We start from the raw sequence: 20,217 nt of genomic DNA, 5'->3' as shown, positions 1-20,217 counted from the left end.
CCAGTTCCGTTCTCGGCCCGCTGACCGGGAGCGGCAATGCCGATTGAACTGTAATGTTACAATGATTTGTTTGTCAAGTATTCGAGGTTACTAGGCACTTGAAATTGCGGTTCCGACAGGTCATCAATTACATCATACAGCCTGGAACCGTTGCTTATCATCAATCGAGTCTAGTCAGCGGGATACTGCAGAAATATACTAGAGATTTTTGAGCTTAGTGATTTTGTTAGGGATCAAGATAGAAAACAAAATTATTCCCACGGTAATTATGTTTGATCTTCTTTGTTTCTCATTGACCACCTCGTCCTTCGCTTAACATCACGATGTATCTCAGCCATGGCATTTTGTCCGCGATTTATTTTGTTGGAGCTGACGCAGCGGTGAATTTGCTCACAGATATCACTAAAATATCTCGGATGTGGGGTCAGATTTCTGTTTATGCTAATAATGAAGAGAATGTCTTTGGTGTTGACTATGTCGGACTTCCCGCTGGATGTCAAATCGTGAGCAGAAAATCAATGCTCACCAACAATGCGCTCACGAAACACAGGAATCCGCACATACGCTTCAACGCCATGCGCAAAGATTTCCAATTGGCTATGAGGAGGATGGAATAAACAACGAAAGATTTGCGGGAAAAGTGTCAAATTTCACGAAATCAAGCAATTCCACGTCCGAATTTACTGGACCCCTAGAATTTTTGAATAGCTATACCTATACCATGGAAACCACAGGTCTTCTTACCGGCCTCGGCGCAGCGACGGAATTCTCATCAGGCGTGCAGTTCTGGAATCAGTACGGAAGAACTCTCTTCAACGCATCCGTTGGTCAAAAGTCTTACAATGCTTCATTCGAAAACGGAACATTGCGTGAACCAATCGTCATGCGAACAACAGATCAAGCGCGAATTCAGAATTCGGAGATCAATTGGGCCCTTGGATTCTTTGGACCTACCTACCAGACAGTTGCAAATCAAGAGCTTACCAATTGGACATCGCCATTTGAACTTGTGATAATCCCAGAAGGAGGGACCGAGAACAACACTTTGGCGGCGTATGATAGTTGTTTTAACGATTTTGACCCAATCATTGGGCAACTTGGTGATTTAGACGTGTTTACATATATTCCCAAGTATCTTGGGCCCGCGACGAAGCGACTTCAGGAGTATGCACCACAAGGATTTACTCTTACAACAAATGACACGTATGCAATGCAAGTCATTTGTGCTTATGAATACAACTTCCTTGGGTCTTCTGACTTCTGCTATCATTTCACTGCTGATGAGTGGGCTGGATTTGAAAATACTTTGGATATGGCTTGTAAGTGTAATTTGGGCAAGAACAAGCGTGTCCTAACTGACGTGGTCTAGATTACTACGACTATGCTTTTGGAAACCCGACTGGAAGAGCTCAAGGAATCGGATATGTCCAAGAGTTACTTGCACGGTTGCAAAATGAATACATCACCGTTTCAAACTCATCGGTCAACTCAACTTTGGACGACAACACGACGACTTTCCCACTAGCCCAGAAGTTTTATGCTGATTTCTCTCACGACGACATAATTGTCTCGGCATTGACAGCTATGTCTCTTGACTATTTAAAAGACCCTCCTTCCCTTACTCAATTTCCACCAAACCCCAACCGTCATTTCATCCTCTCCCAAATCACACCCTTCGGTGCCCGTCTCATCACCGAGGTCATAGGCTGCACCAGCGAAGATCCGGCGCCTATGAAGAAATCTAGAACGCAATATACACCTTCGCAATACGGTTATGACCCAGCCAACGCGACGACAAAGTTCGTCAGGATACGATTGAATAATGGTATACTTCCGCTCGACACCATTCGTGGCGGAGCTTGTGGTAATTCAACTGGTGGTCGTGTGGATGGTATGTGTGAGATGAGTGCGTTCATTGAGAGTCAAGCGAATAGTTACCAGTTGAGTAATTATGACTATGCTTGTTTCGCGAATTACACGGTTGCGGATCCGACGAGTGGACAAGATTATGATGGAGCAATCAGAGATTGAAAGTTTTGCCAAATAAGAGGATATTTTTGTCACTTCGTATCGAGAAAATAATGTGCCGCATAGTTTCAAGTCAATTATATTACAACTTATTTTCTCATAACATGTCTACTCTTCCGTATTGGAACACATACCCTTGTTTCACTCTTCCCAGAATTTTCGGTCTTGGAATTTGGTGCAATCTGGTCTATGATTCAACGACACATCGAAAAGTCTGTGTGATTATAGCGCAAATGTTTTACAATTATGTTAGAGATTCTCAAAACAGAGAACTTGGCGAACGACAGTACTTCCAGTTCGTATTCCCTAATAGAGCGTGCGAAAAATGCGTTCTGCCAGTTTCAACAGTTGCTATTGATGTATCAAGAAGGTCAACTCGAAATAGCCAGTATAAACAGAACTACTACTTACTTCGGCGAAATAAAGTGCAGATTTCCTCATTTGCGTACACGATCGCACACTATGTCATACAAACTATGATCCACAAAATCTGTATCATAACTATCTTGCGCATACGAGATTCAGACGCCAAATGTTGACAAGAAAACTGCCAAAATCAAACATCTAGAACTCATTTACCCTGATCACTTCTGGAATCTCAGTTACTCCCCATCGGTATTCTCGCCCTCAGGCGTATCATCGCAAAACTCGACATTATCCTTCTCATCAACACCAACTGGCGACTTAGACCGTGGACTTGAATCATTGGAAGAACTGCCCTCCGTCTGAGAATCAGAGTCCTCGATAAAAGCACTCCTTGTTCTTCCACTGCCCTCAAAACAGACTCTTTTGATACTGAACTTACTACCGGATGCTTCGACAAGATCTCTATTTGTGAAAGTTGCCCAGTGGTCAAGCGTAGCACGAGATGCAGAGGAGAATGGTTCGTCTTCTCCGGGCTCCGTGCAGATAATAAGGATGATCTTGCCTGGTTGGGTGAAGATGATGGCGAAGTTTCCGTTTCGTAAGCTCCACATTGCAACACGGTTAGCGATTATTTGGATCAAGTTTTGGTCAAAGTCCTTCATAACCACAATTTGTTGTGCTTCAAGTCTCATTGGGTCATTATTGGCGACGATATTAACGCGGATGGAAGCAAATGTCAGAGAAGGAGTCGTCACAGCATGGAGCGGAATACGAATCTGTCTTTACGTTAGTGATTTGCGTTTCAAGTGCACATCTCCAAGTAAATCCATGTTAGGGGATCTTTAAAAGCTTACCCCAATAAAATCCCTCTCCCAGTCGAACACCACTCTTGGTAGCCCGACAGGTACAATACCATTTTGGCAGAACATCCAGCGATTGCGTCCTAAAGCGTCCAAAAACACTTCTTCGTCTCGATGTGCGAGAAGAATCGGATCGGGTGTGACACAGACCAAATTCATGGTGTTGATTTCTCGGCCAATAATTACAGATTGCGGCGGCTCATTGGGGACAAATTCCCACACCATGATGCGTAATTCAGGAGGAAGGCTAAGGAATCTCCACCAGTAAGGAGGAATTTGATGCAATTCTGGCATTGGAATGACTTTGAGTTTTTGGTTTCAAGTTCAATCAGCGGAATAGGTGGCTGTAAGCTTAGGTAAACGATGCTGTTTAAATGTCAATTTTGTGTTTTGATTTTGGAGTGAAGGACAAGATGCTGAATTGAGAGTGGCAATATTATACATATATATACACCTGCTCGAAGGTTATCTTTTCTATTAAAAACACATCCTTCCTGTCTACCTAGTGTCGGTGTTGGCTCATCATTATGAGTTTTGAAAGTTCATGATTCTACCATCGTCTTTCGAACAGAGCTGTGACTTCTGCATTCATAAATGGCCGCAAATGACAGAGAGCAATTGATGTTTCTGACAGTCGAATCTCTCATCCCGATGTCTAACTGGTAAATCACCAGTCGATCATTATTTGAACCGACATTTGTGAGCGTGTTGTAACACAGCTTACCACTCTGTCATTACTCATCCTCATTTCTCAGTCAATAAACATAATTCTGAGTATTTGTAAACAGAAATTAAACACAGCACTTCGCGGAAAATACAATAATAACGAAAAACACGATATATACATATGTAAGTGATCATGTGAAGTCAACACATGTGCCAACAAAGTATGCCAAACTCATATCATCTCAACAAAACCAAGTGTTTGGTACACGAAGTCAGAAAGCCTGATCGCGAGGAAGCGAGATACAACGTAAATTTAATCGTGTTCTGTACAAGTCTTATTTTACATATGTCTAAGGTGACTTTGGCGGCGCTGGCGGCGCTGGCGGCGATTTATTCTCCTTGTTTAAAATCTTCACTGCGTCTTTTGTGTAAATGTAGCTGAGTCCCGACCATATTGTAGTTGTGGCTACAAGATATCTGTGATTCGTCAGCTATGTGTTCAAACCTCATTGTCACTCAAATGCATAAATATGCTGCTAGACAAGTCATGCGAAGGAATGATTCAAAAAGACTTGGACTTACTGCATTCCTGTCATAGTTGTCGCGACATCCAGCCCCAGAACGGTTGTACCCAGTAAGGGCGTCGCTGTTGTTGCTCCGATTAATACCAATTGCAGTGCAGTATTGTATTTACTGATCGTTGTTGGATGCACTTCTGCGGAAGGAAGACTAAAGTCCCAGTATCTCGAAAAGGTCTTTGGCGGGGGTAAAGATATCCAGCGAAAGTAGATGGCTGATATCCCGAGTGCGATATCGCGACCGAGAATTATGACTGCGAGCCAGACTAAGAAGAAATGTAAGCATAATCATATTGGGAGGAGACAAACTTTTGGGCAAGGACGGACTCGAAGGCAAAGGAGGCAGCTGATGGAAAGAGGAAGTTCAGGTGGATGAAGCCAATTCTGGGAATGCCAGCAAGACAGAAACTATCAGGTGAGAGGGGAATATACAGGGTGCTAGAGTCGAGTTGAATGAATTGGGGGTTTACAAGGGTAAAAATACCTGGAAGTGCCCCTTTCACAGCTAAACAAACAGTCAAGATCGTCATCAAGGTCTTATCAGCCATAGGATCGATTACTGTCCCAACAACAGTCTGTAGCTTCCACTTCCTCGCGATCCATCCATCAACGAGATCCGTAATTCCGGCATAGGCGAAAAGTCCAACAGCCCAGGCATGGTAATCATGGAGAACGAGATATCCAATCACTGGAGCCGCGATCAAGCGGGTTGCGGTGAGGATATTTGGAACGGTGTATATGTTCTCGTGTGGTGTCAATTCTTTCAGAGCTTTGAGCAATGGCTTCTTCTCTTTTGGTACTGGGTTTTCAAGACTAGTTGATGTAAGTCAGAACGTCTCCAACTTCATTTATATCACGTGACATGGAACCCCCTTTTCAGGAATCCTCGCAACCATATCTCAAGCCAGTATGCCAAGCGACAAACTCTCTTACCTCTTCTCTCGGTTTGACGGTGTCGACTTCGTCGAATACCATAGCGTACGTCCGATACCTCGGTTCCTGCCTCTTCGTTAACATTGCAAAATCCAACCTAGCCTCCAGCATCAGAAACACAACATACCGAGCAACAAACGGCCGAAACAGTTGGCCCGAAGATGGTCTGCCGGACCTACTTAAAGCAGTATAGACATGCAAAGCGCTAGGACTGGTACTCATGCACCTCGACGAAGCGCGGGGGAACATGGCTTTTTGGATGCTTGAACAGACTCCGAGTCTCAGCGGCTGAACCATCACCATTGCATTTTCAGTCGAAGTGTGTCGTGTGTAAACAACTAGATTTCGCTAGGTCCGTTTAGTCTTGGGATGTAACTTCCAGGGTGGTCGAGAATCGTGAAACCGTACTCGTACCTCAGATATCCAAATGAAGGAAGCCAGAACAACGCCTTGATTGACGCGTGCATAAGCGCGCGGCTATTATGTCGGCAGCTTCCGACGATGACATCGGTGGACTCTTGCATTTCTTTTCTTCAGCATTGACGCTACTGTACGCGAGCATGCTTCAATTAAAGGGGAACATCCTATTCGTCGCCTGTGCGAATATTTCTCCGATGTGTCATGCATCACAACGACCGCAACTCCAGACCACGACCGACCGAGGGATCTTCAGGGTCACCTTGTTTGTACCATCTGGTTGTTTTATACCATTCAGGATGATTCTTCTGTCGCGTACAATTCTAATCATCATTTTCCTATTGTCTAAGATACATCTGAATTGCCTCATTGACGGGCTTCTTTGAGTGACCTTTCTACGAGACTTTGTCAACCTTTAATCAGATTGACCCCAAGATTCTCAGTCTCATCTAATTCTAGACCTCCTCACCATCCACAAGCCCCCCAAACCCCAAAGTCTCTCTCCACCGGGACATCAAACCGACCAATGACCTCCTAAGTTTCTTGGCAGGATAGGGTTTTGGCATCAGCAACTAACGCCGAACTGAAACATCAATGAGGCTCGAACTCGAGTCGTTGAACTTCAAGACGAACCGCAAAGACATTCCGGGCAGAGTTTCCTAAAGGGGCAATTGCTCCTTGAAATGCCGGAGACGACCATTGCCTTGGGTCAGGATATCTGTGCGAAAGGTAGTCCGCGGATTCCTCTACCGCGACGACACCTATTGGGGCAGGTTTAGAGGGAAATACAGACCCATCTAGTAACTTTCCCGTCACATCTCTAATCGCGCCCTCACACTACCTCTAGATCCAAAAAAAAGAAAAAGAAAAAGAAAAAGAAAAAGAAAAAGAAACAACGACGACCCTCGGAACCACGCCGTGGCCACCCCCATCACGCCTCCCGTTCCTCTTACACAACCCCTCGAATTCCAGCCCGCGCCACCCGTAGATCAACGCTCCCGTAGATCGACGCTCCCGTTCCGCGTACATCACCACCGGACTTCACCCAAAAGGTCTAAGAGTGTATCGTCTCGAACCAACCCAGCGTCATCGTACCGTCCCGCTCACAGTCCAGAATAGCTGATCCGCAACTAGGAGTACAGTTGAGCACCGTTCATTATTTGACCGCGCTTAGCTGTTGCGCGACCTGCCACCCCCGCGCCCCGATACTAAACAACATCCGGAAGCCCTCACTCCTCACTCCTCACGCCTCTCCATCTGGCACTAAACCCACGCTTATGACTTCTAGACCTGGTGGTAAAAGCTCCCATCACCAATGAATCCAACTCTTTCAACACAAAAGGATTCTGTCATGAAAACAATCCCTCGTACTCCCCGACATCTCAGATCTCCAAAAAGCAAAAAGCAAAAAACAAAAAAATCACCCTTTAGCACGCCAGACACAGCCTCGGTCATCAACTGCTAAACCCCATAAATGAATCCCCCCCCCCCAAAAAAAGAAATTCGGCCGATGACCGGCGGCCGGCGCGTGAGTGACATGCTTGTACTCAACCGCATCTCGGGCAATTAGGTACCTAACTACGCAATGGGCACACCCGGATACAGTAAGGTTGAACGTATTCCCGAACAAAACGGGAGGTATAAACGATGGACCGAGGGATAGCTTTCATAAAAGACCGCCAACGCCGCTACTTTGAAGCGGACCTTTTGGATTCGCTTAAACATTCTGATAGCTGTTTGCCATCCAACTCTAGACGCCGTACCTACCTAATTAGCGTACACCTTACCTGCTTAGGACAAGCTTCTTCACACTTGTTGTATGCAAATGGGCCTAGAAATTCATGACTCGTGCACAATGATGTTTGTAATTCTTTCCTTCCATCTATCAAAGTTGAATACTTCGTACATGACTGAAACAACCAGCTTTCGCCGCCGCCACCCTATACAGCAACTTTACCAAATAGAATAAAGTCTCCTTCAACCTTAGACAATGATTCGATAGATATCTCTAGTTTTACACTATTTTGGTGGAGTGTACAGATGTGGAGGGCTGGTTATTTCAGTCATGTACGAAGTACAAGCAAGCCGCTAATATCAGAGTACCACCCAAAAGACCACTTCAGCCGCCCTAGGAAGAGATACAGTACTTCGTACAAGCTGTAAATAACCAGCCCTCCACATCCGTGCACCCCTCTAAAATAGTGTAATATTCGATATATCTAGCGAATTATCGGCGAAGATTAGATGAGACTTTACCTGATATAGTAAGGTTACCGTTTAGGGTGGCGGCGAAAAAAGCTGGTTATATTCATCATGTACGAAGTAGATTTGCCATACAATACACCACCGAACAAGCAATTACACAAAGTCCAAAAAGGAGCGCCCATCAATTTTTTCCTTGCAAAAGTTTACGTTTGTCACAGGATCTTTCTTGAAAGACCTGTCCATTTTGGGTGCCATCAGAAATATGTGCAAATGAATTGAAATTTGGACAAAACTGTCCGAAATTAAGAGAGGGTATTTTTTGAGTGCGCCCAAATGTTGAGAAAACAGAAAATTCGCCTTTCATGCTTGATGTTTTGGCATTCCATATTCCCAAAACGTGATAGTCGAAATCGATTTTGACCCAGCCGAGATACGCCTTCTTGCCCTGCTTCCGGAACCGAAATCGACGAAACAATGGATATGAAAATTGTAAAATGCGAGCAAGGTTCTTGTTTGGCCGAAGCCATGCGTCAAATGATAGGAAACAACATTTCTTCATGATGATCCCGTGCTTGCCCACTGTTGTTGGTGCGATGCAACGTAATGGCCATGTCCACCACCAGAATTTCCAGGCATGCTCCATATACCTTTTTCCGTTCCGGAATTCTCTGTGCATAAGAATGGATGTGGTGTGGGTGCTTGAGGAGGAGGCGCTGGAAGCGATCGCTCTCCATGGTAACTATGATGTGGTTGGCTATTTTCTTTGTAGTTATGGCCATAGTAGCTCTGCGAGGCATATCCGGAATCGCCGCTCATTTTGGAATCGATCGACGTTGTTGAGATACCAGATAGACTAGATTCAGTGCTATGATCGAAGAGTGACCCTCGACGATCAAAATTTGTGCTGACGGGTGGCGGGCCATGGGTTCGACTATGTTCTGATGGCAGACTGACAACTGAATTGAAACGCTGCCTACCATAACCACCTTCAACTTCATAGGGCTCGGCCTTGGATGTGTTGTACACGCCAGGAGATGATGCAAACTGGTTAGTGTAGCTGCCTAGCGGATAGCTTGATGGTAACCCGTCCTGACACGAGGGAGTACTCATGGTATAGCTGCCATACACGTTGCTAGGTGCATATTGTACTGGTGGCATCGGTAGCGACATCGGCCGGTTTGCGAGGCTTTGGTTGGTCATTTCATAACCGGTCCGGGGGAAGTTGCCGGAATATGTACTGTACATGGCGCGATCTGTCGAGTCCATGGAGTCTACCTCATCAATAGGTGTTCGGAAATTCTGCTTGGTGATCAAGTCATTACGAGGAGTAATATGCTGAAATCTTGCGTCCTTGGAGGGAGTGGAAAATTTGTTGTTCATAACATCCGCTACAGTGTAATATGAAACCAGATGATGAGAGACACCTCTGACAGTGACACTAACGGTTTTCTTAACAAGACCTTCATCCTTGAAACCATAGGAGTCAACAAGGGATCCGATCAAAGATCGTTCTGTCTCTTTGCTCAGGGAGTTGTTGGAAGAGTCGAGGTATGACGAGATGCTGGAGGTATTGTAGTTGCTTCCAATTCCAGAGCCAGATGTCCCGAATAATTCTTGAGCTTTGCTTATACCTGGCGACCGCTTGCTGCGCTTCATGGCTCGTTTCTTTTCTCCAGGTGGAAATGGACGTTCAAGTTCGCGGTAAACAAGAAAATTTCCCAAAATGCGACTCGGGCTCCATGGAACGCCGTCCGTCCAACGTTTGATTCCTGAAGAATGCTCTTCGTAGATGAAGACATTTCCGCTTTTGATTAAGCTTGATCGTTCCCGGTCGTGTGGTCGCCGCGCTACATGATTAAGCGTTCCATTGAGGCAGGCTTCGAAAAGGATGAGAGCGTCCTGCGTAGATGCGATATGGCCGACGAAAGTGGGTGAGAGGGACGCCGCTGCTGCCATTTTAGATGGTTGCAATAACTGCGCGTAACAGATCCGATGGTAATATATATAAGACTGGTATCATCAGAGAAGCTGCACGGAGCTGTTGCCTGAAGAGGTAAGGAAAGCTTGAGATGGTGGTCGAATATGTGGAGGAGGAACGCTTTATCAAAGCTCGCAAGGCCCCAGAGGTGGATTAGTGATCCAGGGACAAGAACAACGTTGGGTCGGACCGTGGAATGGTTGAAGAAGCGCGGTGCCAGAAAGTGTTTATGCGAGGGTATTCAGATAAGACGGAGAGGGTGTCGGAGTAGACGCGAAGCTAGGCGTCTAGAATTGGGTCGACCGTGCGGCCGGGTGAAAAAGGTTAAGGTGAACAAGCCGTAACGTCATGAGAAGAAGAGTGTGCAGATATGAAGGATGGCGGAGTGACAATGCGGAAGTGGACTGGAGGAATGCCGGCGAAAGCAAGGGTATCGATGTGGGTGGAGGAAGGCACGACCTGGTGTGTAGGACAAGGGTCCTTTCAAGGGGGTCGAGGTTCGAGTCTAACGACGAGGCAGGGGCTATGAACTGAGGGGCATTGAGCTGGGAGCGAGAGTGGAGGGAATAAGCTGCCAAGACTCTCGAATTCAGATTCACCAGCAAAAGCTGAGCAGGTGAACTAAATTCTGCGTGGAGGATAAGAAAACAACAAGACGTTGGGCTGTGTACCGTGGTGTCCCTACAGGTGTTTGAAAGGCAAAGCTTGCGGTTGTTGGGTCGCGTTGTATTGTGATAGACTAATGCGAGAGTCCGCGACGAGTCAAGTATTTCTGGGCCTGGGTTGTTGCTCGTAGAAGCCAAAATTGCTGTTCGATTGTGCTATTGCCTGAAGGTCGAAAGAGAACTTTCAGATCTTGATCCTCCAGGAAGAGATTTCTCCGCGTCGAGTTTCAAGGTTGAGGTGTCGATTGAATCGTCCGCCAGAAACCAGGAGATGAAAATCTGCTCCAAAGATATCGGAAAGGACTGTCCCAATATATGTTAACAAGATGGAGCTCGCGTAGCTGTTTTCGGGCCGTGTAATAGAATATAAAGACTGCTAGAGCCGAGTTTAAAGCAAGCAATGCGACCCTTTTCCTTAAAAAGAAGAAAGCCAAAGTGTCACTTCAGGAACTTCGAAAGCAAAACAAACCAGCGGCGCGCTGGGTAGTTTGGAGCTTTTATGAAGTTGTTGGATATTAGTAGTAGTAGGACGCGAACGACAAGCCGGTTTTTAGCTCGCCGCAGTGGATACCCAGTGTCAGAAGTGGCAGTCCCGGTTTGCGAAAAACGGCGTTGCTCCACTGCTACTGGTCTCTGTGAAAGTCCCTGGCGTACAGAAAACCGCGTCGTCTCTGAGCTAAGAAGCCCAAGTTCAACGCGGAGGCGTACGAGCCACGAGAGGTGATGGGCGACAAGTTACCCCGTAGTGCCGAAATGTTCGTTGTTAATCAACCAAGTAAGGTCAGACGTCTGGATTGATTGAAGCTTGTCCGACTACCGTAGGTGCATCAAATCCAGGCCAATGTGCAGAGCAAAGGCTCGAAACGTAGTGAGCTGCGTAGCTGCGGTATTGAGTTTGCGGGGAGTACGTCTGAAGCGCTCGAGAACGAGAGCGAAGCGAAAGAAACTCGAGGGCGCACGCCGGTTAGTCGAGGAGTCGCTTTCGTCAGACGCCGTGCAACCGAGACTTGGACCTGAGCGACTACACCATGCTGCTAGCAATGTACGACAGGTATCGGAAGAAGGTGCTAATAATGGCTCTCATTGTTCATTATTCCCTTTTCAGGACTGTGACCAGTCGTCAAGAAGAGAAGAGAATGGTATTCTACGCTTTGTTCTCCGTTATAAATTACACTGGCCAATAATCAATAATAATGAGAACAAAATTCGTAACAGCATCCTCATAAGATCTTGCGTTCGGTTTGAAAGACGGCCCAACACAAGCGTTCTGGGTCCCCGTGGGATACGGCCTCCGGCTCCCGGGAGGAGGCCATACTGTAGTAGTACTAGATCACTGGTTAGTGTTTCCCGTTAGCTAAGTGGCTGGCTGCAAGGCAATATTTGGGCAGTAGTTATCTTCTATCTCTGTTCCCCTCAGCGCGTTGAGGCTTGGGATACGCTCTGAAGTCCATAGAGTACGATGGAATTTTCTTTTGGAGCTGGGTCCTTGTTCGTAGTTGCGATCAGGGTGCATACTACGATATGGAGTCCCGTCTGCCACCCCTCGCCACCAGCTACCGATCAGGTATTTTTAGCGAGTGTGGAGGTCAATCAGATTGCTGATGGGAAAGATGGAATTTCCCGGCGGAGGCATGTCCGGGGTGCTGCCAATTATCGTGCAGTTTCCACTAGGTGATAGCCCACCCGGACTAGGACGACACGCTAAGATAATAGTCAGGGTTGGGGAAGCACAAGATTTAGGGTCTCAGGTATGAGGGTTCAGGCTTGCCTTTCTTTGAATTAGTAAACATGCCTCGAGGTACAGTACACCCTGAAGCTCTATCATTCAGGCGTCTACTACTGGCAAACAAAAGTGGGGTGTATGTACACAATCGTGCTTGGTTCTTGGAAGGAGACCCTTGGACGAGATGTATGTACGATGTTTCGCTTTCATGAGCTGTGAGACAACATTTTCAGCGGCCGCACTTGGAGATTGTCCGAGATAGTTCAAATGGTTCACAACGAGACGGCTCAAGATGTTCTCTGATGACGACGATTTGCCCAAAGCGACAGCGGATATGAGGAACTGGTGAGGCCGAATCCTGCGACACTCCAGCGAAAGACGTAGCAGCAAAAGATGCGACTGGAAACATGGCATGGCTACTCTTCAGTCCAGAAGACTGCGAATTGACAGAGTCGAAGAGACATCTAGCGATTATCTTCCCAGACTGATTCGAAACAGAACTGCCACTGATCTCCTTGCTTTACTTGAATGACAGACACGATATATCGTGAAATGCGAAGTCGGCTCAACTAGTATGTATGTATTCTGGTCTTGCAAAACGATCTTGAATGCAGTATGCGCAAGTACAACCTGCATCTGCCCCATTGAGGTCGAAATCGGGGCTTGGCTGCTGAAGGGCTGTTGCTGCTCAGTTTTCTTCACTGTCGATCAACACAGTAAAACGGGGCCTCCAAAAATGTCGAAGACGACATGTGTATATCACCTGTGCTCAGGCTAATTTGGCATGTTTGTCCGTTATCTGTCGCAAGAGGAGCGTAGCATGCGAAGAAATCCCGGAACGACAAATTCGAAGATTATTATTACGCCTGGACGTGCATTTCTTGACAGGCCGTAAATCTTGTTGAACCTACTAGATTTTAGGTGTCAGAGAGGTCGACATGACTGAAATTACTGTAAACTTCTGGTGATAATCAAAAGACCGTGTTGCAAGAGCATGAAAGGTTTGCTGGAAGATTGTAACTGTGCATAACGAAATTGCAAGGAGTGGTAGCGTATCTCATTCAAGCAATTTGGCAAGCATTCGACGCAACCGGAGTGTACCAAAAGTCGGGACGAACGAAGTATTGGTACCGAATCTAAGAAAGTGCTATCAAAGGGACAGCTGGAATGCATGTTGGGTTGGAGCCCATAATCAAATTCGAACTCATTATCGAGATGCATCAAGTTGCTTTCGGGCATGAGAATTGACTTTCGGATCACTGCAAAATCCGGGGCGGCAGATTATTGGGACTGCCCAATTCTCAGCATAGGGCTGGAGTTTGAGTTCTTGTCCCTGACCATCATCGAATGTGTGCCGAATGATAGCTTTCCTCAAAGGAGAACTAGTGTTTAGTGCAGTAGTTGGCCCAGATAATGATAGGTATTGGATGCCGGATCGTCTTCATCGGTTGAAGCCGGCCCCAAAGGTGGATGAAACTCTTGAAGTTGGGGTAAAATTTAGTTCCCATGCTATTCCAATGCTCGCGGACCATAAAACAGTGTTTAACTGACAGGTTCCTTCCCGAAGTGGCCAGAGCTAGCAAGAGGTTATTTGGCGTTCCTGATTTTCCTACTGAAATATGAATTCCATTCGACTTTTGTACAAAGCAGGCGCAAGCCTCAGTATTCGGGACTCGGATCTAGAACGACTACCCAAAATCATCTCGGGTCGCCTGGAGTCGAATTGCCGTACAGTAGGGACGAACCATACTCGGGGTCCCATTGGTTACTATTAAACAAGTTGAGGCAGCTGTCTCGGAACGCCAGAGCTGCGAGTTTTGGGTGTATTCCCACTAGCAGATCCTTTGACGGATGTAGACTGACATCAAATAAACGGTGGACAGAAAAGACCGGATTTTGCAAATTCGCAAATTATGGTCTAACTCAACCACAAAAAATCGGAAAAATCGCAAAAAAATATCAGAACAATGAGAGAGCACTCTAATAGTCTGAGAATTAATTTAGAGGCTGTAGGTGCTACCGTTGTTGAGTTATCTCAATTATAGTCAGTTTGTAAAATCCGGTTTTTTTTTGTCCACCGCGTGACCCCTTGGCAGATGCTACGCATACGGAGTACGCCAGCATGGGACCGGGCAGCTCGCTTAACGCCGTTGGTTGGATCCAAGTTCCGGTCAAGAGCTTTGCCGCTTTCCACGTTTTCGACGATCAGGCGTTGAAGATCATCTAAAATCGACTTGTAAAGAACGAGGTTGATCGGTAATTTCTGTAGCAGCTGGCCGATTATTGCACGAGAGCAACAGTTGCACCATGGTGGATTCGCCATCATCATGAGGAAAGAGCACATGCTGGAGCTGGTTTTTTCGAATCGCTAGAGCCTGCGATCATAATGAATGCCTCGATGGTTTTCTACAGCATCCATGCCGCTCTGTATACCAGGCTTCAAGCCGTGTGGAGTGGTGCAGGTATTCGGGAAATATTTCAGTGGAGCCTTTGAACATCAACCGCCCAAGGCAAGGTATTATTCGATCCTGTCGTGATAGAGCAAGAATGCTGAACTGGCTTGAAGCGATCCATCTGCCGTGATTTACTGAACACACGTTGACGCGTGTAAGCCGTACCAGACGTAGTTCGAGTGGGCGTTCGATCTGAGATTTGAAGACCCGTCGCAGGAGGGTTGTTGGATGTTCGTTCCAGCACAGCCTCCCAGCTAATCGTCGGCGTTAGTAGGGCGTCACAAGTTGCGCAGTAGCCCAGCAGATGCATGCAGGCCCCGCCACCCGCCGCTTCTTGGTCCAATTATTTCGAGTCTTTGCGCTAAGAGAGGCTCGAGGGCGTGGAGGGGGAAAATATGATCGGTATTGATGATTGAGATGTCGTCGCAGATCCAAGATACGATCGGTCATCCAAAGGTCCCTTCATATTCCAGATCCTGACTGTGGCAGCTCCTTCGTGAAAGCTTCAATAAACGATGAATCAATTCGATGCGCAGGTGGATGTTTTGACTCGAAAGATACACCTGATGAATTTTGGTGTAAATAATACAGAAGATTTAGAGACAAATACCGGCAATTCCATCACGTGTCGAGTAGAGTTACAGTAATCAAGACAAGGTCCAAGGATGCAGGTGGTGACAAGGGTCATGATCTCTTTCGCTCCTCGACTTCCCCTCATCATCATCAATCACCTCTACTATCCGACTTCCAATGTACCAACTTGCATAATTTGTCTACCCGCGCAGGACGCAGAATCATTCGACAACGACGGAGACCACCTGGCAATCTTTTGGGCGTGTTCCTGACAGATCATCGAGGAATTCCGACAGTACACCGAATGCTACATTGGAAGTCAGAATCGTTGTTCCCAAGACCGACTACGAAGTATTAGCACTTTCGGACCTTCGAAGACCACTCTACCCAGCCGCCATATGCCCACATGTAGCTTGAAGCGCAAGCGTAGCTGCTATGATGTTCGATTCCGCATAATGACGAGGGAAGGACGAGAGAGGAATACGAATCTGGTATCGACGCAACACAACACAAGCGAGGAATTCAACAGTAAACATAGCACGTCTCTCTTAACCATCAGCAAAAGGTTCGCAGACGATCACGCCGGGAAACAGAGTATTGGAACAAGTTGATAATTGCGACAATCATTCACGATCCAAAACTCGGCTTCATCCCGCTTACACGAAGTCTTGCTTGTTGATGTCCACCATAGGTGTAACCATTTCTCTGTTACTTCTCATTGTATTCCCAATTTGATTAGCATCAATTACTGGAATCATTAAGTGGTGGCCATGGTTGACAAACCCTGTTAGAGAGCCGCGTGTGTACAGCAGGCTGAGTTGTGTTCAATAACCAAATTCTGGCTTGGTATGGTACACACTACCATGATGCTTGATGGCTGTTGCTGTCAACTTCCAACTTGCTATGGTACTAGCCTAACAAAGACTAGACTTGTAAGGCTCCATGGTCAGGGTCTCGTGTTGAGACACTGCAACTCTGAGGTTTGATGACTGACTCGTGCGTTGCCTGTTAGCCAGCTCGTCCCTAGTCAACTAATTCTTGACCTGCCTTTCTAGGAGAATCCTTTGAAAACAGTATCCTCCTTCCAGCATTAATTCAATAATCATCTCGAGCTCCTCACCTGGTGTCCAACTCCATCCTCCACACTACCCTAACGTTAGACTGTAGGCTAACCTCAAAATAGTCAAGCTATCCCACCCAAGTAACACGTTGTCGGTAAAACTCCATCGAAAGCGCGATTGGCATTCCACGTCTACCCATCTAAAGCCATTATTGTTTAGATAATAATACGCCAAACCTGCCATTCATCGCCACTTTGCTCCGGTTTACCTCCCTCGAATTGAATCCTGCTGCGGCTTGCACGAATACGATGAAGTGCTGGTTGTACACAAACTATTGCGATAGCTATCCAACGCTTCAATAGCAATCACAACACTTGAATTTCAATATACTTCTCCATATCTTATGCACAGCGACCATAACCAGGAACAAACTCAAACCGTCCCCTCACTGTGCCTGATTCTCCCCCAACTGGGATTCTTCACCATCCTAGCCGTCCACCCAGCCCCTGTCCATGCGCTCCCCCAGCGCCAGAACTCCTCGGATCCAACATTGAGACTTGCCTTGCCAACTCTAACCCCAGAACAACCTCGTGCTCGTAAAACTCAACGCCGGTGATAACCCATCCCAGCATCAATCCGAGTCTATTTCCTGAGGTTATATGCTTATATCGAGAAACAAGCCCCAAAGAAGGAATGCATAAATGTCTCATAGCATTCGCGCTTCGTTCTCCAATCAATTACTTGCCACCCGACTGCTGTGATTGGCCCGAATACCGATGGGACACGTGCTCGGGAAGTCCCGTTATTTGGTTACTACTCACAGACATGAACCTGAACAGACTTCTCAGGGTCTTAACATGCTTGGAATTCTTCTCAACACCTCAGAGCAAGGATTCATGGATAATGACATGATCATCATTCTTCCTTCCCTTTTCAATGGACATCTGATGGCACTATGCCAGGTTCCTCAAGAAACTGAGCAGTGAAAGTGAGCAGATATTCGGAAAATTCAGCGCCTTCGCATTGCCGAAAAGTAACCAGGTGCGTAAATCTCGCTGTTAGGTTAGTGTATCAAGGATTCATTATGCTCGTCTGTGTTGGAATAGTGCGTCCGAGTTGGAGATATGGGAAGTGCCGGAAGTCTCATTGATAGTGGGATACGGGGAATTAGTTCTGTTTATGACAAGCAAAAGGAGGCAGTGTTGAACAGACGATACCATGTCAAGATGTATATTCCTTATTGACTTTACCAGACTACTCCATGTATCTTCCCCGATCGATAGACCACGCAAATAATCTACACATCTCAGCACTGCCCACGCTCGCACAGCCATCTTCATCGCCATCTGCCGACTCCATAACCCCCTCAAGACCATACACTATCTTCCTTCCTTAAAGAACCAAGGTCTCTTGTCTCCGTACTCAGCCCCTGGCACGATCATAGGCACCGGTATATGGCCTTTGAACACTTCAATACCTGGCGGTCCTTTGTGTTCGAGCTTGGTGCCAATCTCACTGCCCCGGACAGGAAAGACAACACCACATTCCCAATTCCGGCAGTTGAGCTTGGGTTGTTTGGTTACTCGATCCTTGGAGAGATGGCCCCTGTGAGAGAGATTATGTGTTAGCATCGAGTGATGTTGGAAGGTCGGGATACCCATCCCCGGACTCTATGAGGACAACGCGAATTCGCCAACAAGGAAACGTACCAGGCACTTTCAGATAAATTCGCACTGCCAACATACGCCCAAGCCTTGACGCCGGATTTGGTGGGCTTGTGAGGCCGGACGAATATCATTTTGCTGTGCATTAAGAGACCAGGCCTGGTGCTCTGACAATCACGCATAAGTTCCTTAGGGAAGACCCCGTTGTCGTACCATTGTGATTGCGTACATATGGTACCGCCAGCCTATACAATCTGTCAGCGGTTGGGGTAGGAGTAGGGTGGAGAATGCCATTGATAGCACGTCTTGATAGATGAAACTCGACGTGACATGGATCATAGGTTGCGCTTGATATTGAGAAAGAGATTGAAAAAGATAGGAAGCAGTGATTTCGAGAAACCAGGACATGGATGCCAGTGTTGCTTCTTGCCTTTGTCCCAGTCCAGCGAAAAGTACCTCGACCTCAAGGAATGAGGGGATACGATAGGAAATTAACTCCAGACTCACACCTACACCACCTTTGCTGTTTGCGACAGTCTCATGAGTGGGAAAGTATATCCGAAAATATTGCTTGATCTCATCTGAGATATTCCGCTCGGCAACTGACTTCTTCTGCGGTTTGCTTTTGGGAGTCTTGCTTTGTCGCCATTCGTATTCAGTCATACCATCATCGCCTGCAAATGGATCACATATTAGCATATACCCAGAATCACCTCCCCAGGTTTTTCACCCCGATGTACGGCCACGACTTCCCAAGTCTTCATCGCTTAAATCCCAGACGAGATGACTCGTATTTCTCGCCTTTCTGACGGGAAATACCCAGACTGGGCAGAAATGACAGGGTCAAGGAGATTTGAAACTGGTGCCCAAGAAATGCGAGGTGAAATCGAAAGTGGAATGTAGTTACGTACCGTGACAAGCCATGTACATCACTTTGATGAAATTAAGTGTAAGGCTTCCAATCGAAGCAGCCTATAAAAAACGGTCACTATAAGAGAGTTTTGGCTGGGACAGGTGCCGATGTTGGGTAACAATGCAGTACAAGGGGGATCCTTACGATTAAATCCACGGTCAGTGCTCCATCGGTTTGAATGCCGAGTCTGGTGATTGCGTTGCCTAACCCGCAATAACCTGTTCTTTTCAGATCATTCGTGTCATGAGGTCCTCCACTGAAGAGGAAATGATCAGTAATCGGCTACCGACATTGCGTGGACAACTATCAACCTACATGGAGTGAACAAATGCCAAGTCAGTGGTGTTGGAGAAATCGAAGCTGCCCAGGCTGTCGATAATGCTCTTTTTCAGGCCCATCGACTTCAGGAAATGGAGTAATTCCGTCGCGAAGAAGGTTTCCGGAGTGGCCGATTTGCCTCCAGGATGTCGAGGGAGGTCAATCAAAAATACGATCTAGGAGCCTGTCAGAATCAAGATTCCGAGGTTCAAAACCGGCAGGTACTGAGAGCCCTTGTAGCAATCTATCTCATAGCTCGCTGAAACTACTAGGTTTAGGATAAAGGGACAAGGTGGATGAGAAAGGACAGAAGAGTATGCGCACCAGTCAGTGTCGGGATCAAGGACACTCACATTTTCCATAACTCCTCCAGCTTCACCCCAATCGTAAGGCACGAGATTCGCACTCGGTACAACAATACGAAGATGTGATTTGTATGCAAGAAGCATGAGTTTTGAGTGCATACAGTTGATATTGCCCTCCATGGACGGAAAGCAAAATTGGTAGTTGCTAGGAGCTTGCGAGCGAATGTTGGCTTTCTGTGTACAATTAGTAACTTGGACTTCTCACTACTTCATCTTGTGACCAAGCACTTCCTAAGTTGAAGAAAGCAAATCAAAGAAAGAAAACGACCCGCCAGATCTTGATGCAGAAAGGCTATCAGATCATCAACTAAAAAGATTAACTCAACTCACCTCTCCCTCTCCCTTCGCCTGTAAAACCCAAACAACTTTAGTCCTCTCCTCCATCTTCCCACCAATCCAATCAGGTTCAATTTGGAAAGCTGATAAAACAGCATGTTCCAGCTCTATTTTT

General features: G+C 46.5%; 5 protein-coding genes across 5 annotated transcripts in view; 1 reads left to right on the top strand and 4 right to left on the bottom strand.

The window, feature by feature from the left end:
* Nucleotides 1-323: 323 nt before the first annotated feature.
* Nucleotides 324-2,031, top strand: GLAREA_01087 (Phosphoglycerate mutase-like protein; the record flags this gene model as incomplete). Its single annotated transcript, XM_008085845.1, has 3 exons — nucleotides 324-503; nucleotides 551-1,319; nucleotides 1,370-2,031. The coding sequence occupies 3 exons, from the start codon at nucleotides 324-326 to the stop codon at nucleotides 2,029-2,031; spliced, it is 1,611 nt and encodes a 536-aa protein (XP_008084036.1).
* Nucleotides 2,032-2,630: 599 nt separating this feature from the next.
* GLAREA_01086 (uncharacterized protein) lies at nucleotides 2,631-3,548 on the bottom strand (the record flags this gene model as incomplete). Its single annotated transcript, XM_008085844.1, has 2 exons — nucleotides 2,631-3,170; nucleotides 3,249-3,548. 2 exons carry the CDS (start codon nucleotides 3,546-3,548, stop codon nucleotides 2,631-2,633), a joined length of 840 nt encoding a protein of 279 aa, XP_008084035.1.
* Nucleotides 3,549-4,270: 722 nt separating this feature from the next.
* GLAREA_01085 (uncharacterized protein) lies at nucleotides 4,271-5,515 on the bottom strand (the record flags this gene model as incomplete). Its single annotated transcript, XM_008085843.1, has 4 exons — nucleotides 4,271-4,397; nucleotides 4,503-4,764; nucleotides 4,983-5,311; nucleotides 5,424-5,515. 4 exons carry the CDS (start codon nucleotides 5,513-5,515, stop codon nucleotides 4,271-4,273), a joined length of 810 nt encoding a protein of 269 aa, XP_008084034.1.
* Nucleotides 5,516-8,608: 3,093 nt separating this feature from the next.
* GLAREA_01084 (uncharacterized protein) lies at nucleotides 8,609-10,009 on the bottom strand (the record flags this gene model as incomplete). Its single annotated transcript, XM_008085842.1, has 1 exon — nucleotides 8,609-10,009. The coding sequence occupies one exon, from the start codon at nucleotides 10,007-10,009 to the stop codon at nucleotides 8,609-8,611; it is 1,401 nt and encodes a 466-aa protein (XP_008084033.1).
* A 7,876-nt stretch (nucleotides 10,010-17,885) lies between these two features.
* Nucleotides 17,886-20,217, bottom strand: part of GLAREA_01083 (Phospholipase D/nuclease) — a gene marked incomplete at both ends in the record, with an annotated part of 4,572 nt that continues 2,240 nt past the window's right edge. Inside the window, 8 exons of the mRNA XM_008085841.1 lie at nucleotides 17,886-18,111; nucleotides 18,216-18,415; nucleotides 18,678-18,844; nucleotides 19,082-19,142; nucleotides 19,228-19,339; nucleotides 19,399-19,577; nucleotides 19,755-19,940; nucleotides 20,097-20,209. Coding sequence (XP_008084032.1) covers nucleotides 17,886-18,111; nucleotides 18,216-18,415; nucleotides 18,678-18,844; nucleotides 19,082-19,142; nucleotides 19,228-19,339; nucleotides 19,399-19,577; nucleotides 19,755-19,940; nucleotides 20,097-20,209 — 1,244 coding nt within the window. The remainder of the gene's footprint in view (nucleotides 18,112-18,215; nucleotides 18,416-18,677; nucleotides 18,845-19,081; nucleotides 19,143-19,227; nucleotides 19,340-19,398; nucleotides 19,578-19,754; nucleotides 19,941-20,096; nucleotides 20,210-20,217) is intronic.

The sequence above is a fragment of the Glarea lozoyensis genome, assembly GCF_000409485.1.
Source record: "Glarea lozoyensis ATCC 20868 chromosome Unknown GLAREA3, whole genome shotgun sequence".
Lineage (NCBI taxonomy): Eukaryota > Fungi > Ascomycota > Leotiomycetes > Helotiales > Helotiaceae > Glarea > Glarea lozoyensis.
This window is presented reverse-complemented; position numbering and strand designations above follow the sequence as displayed.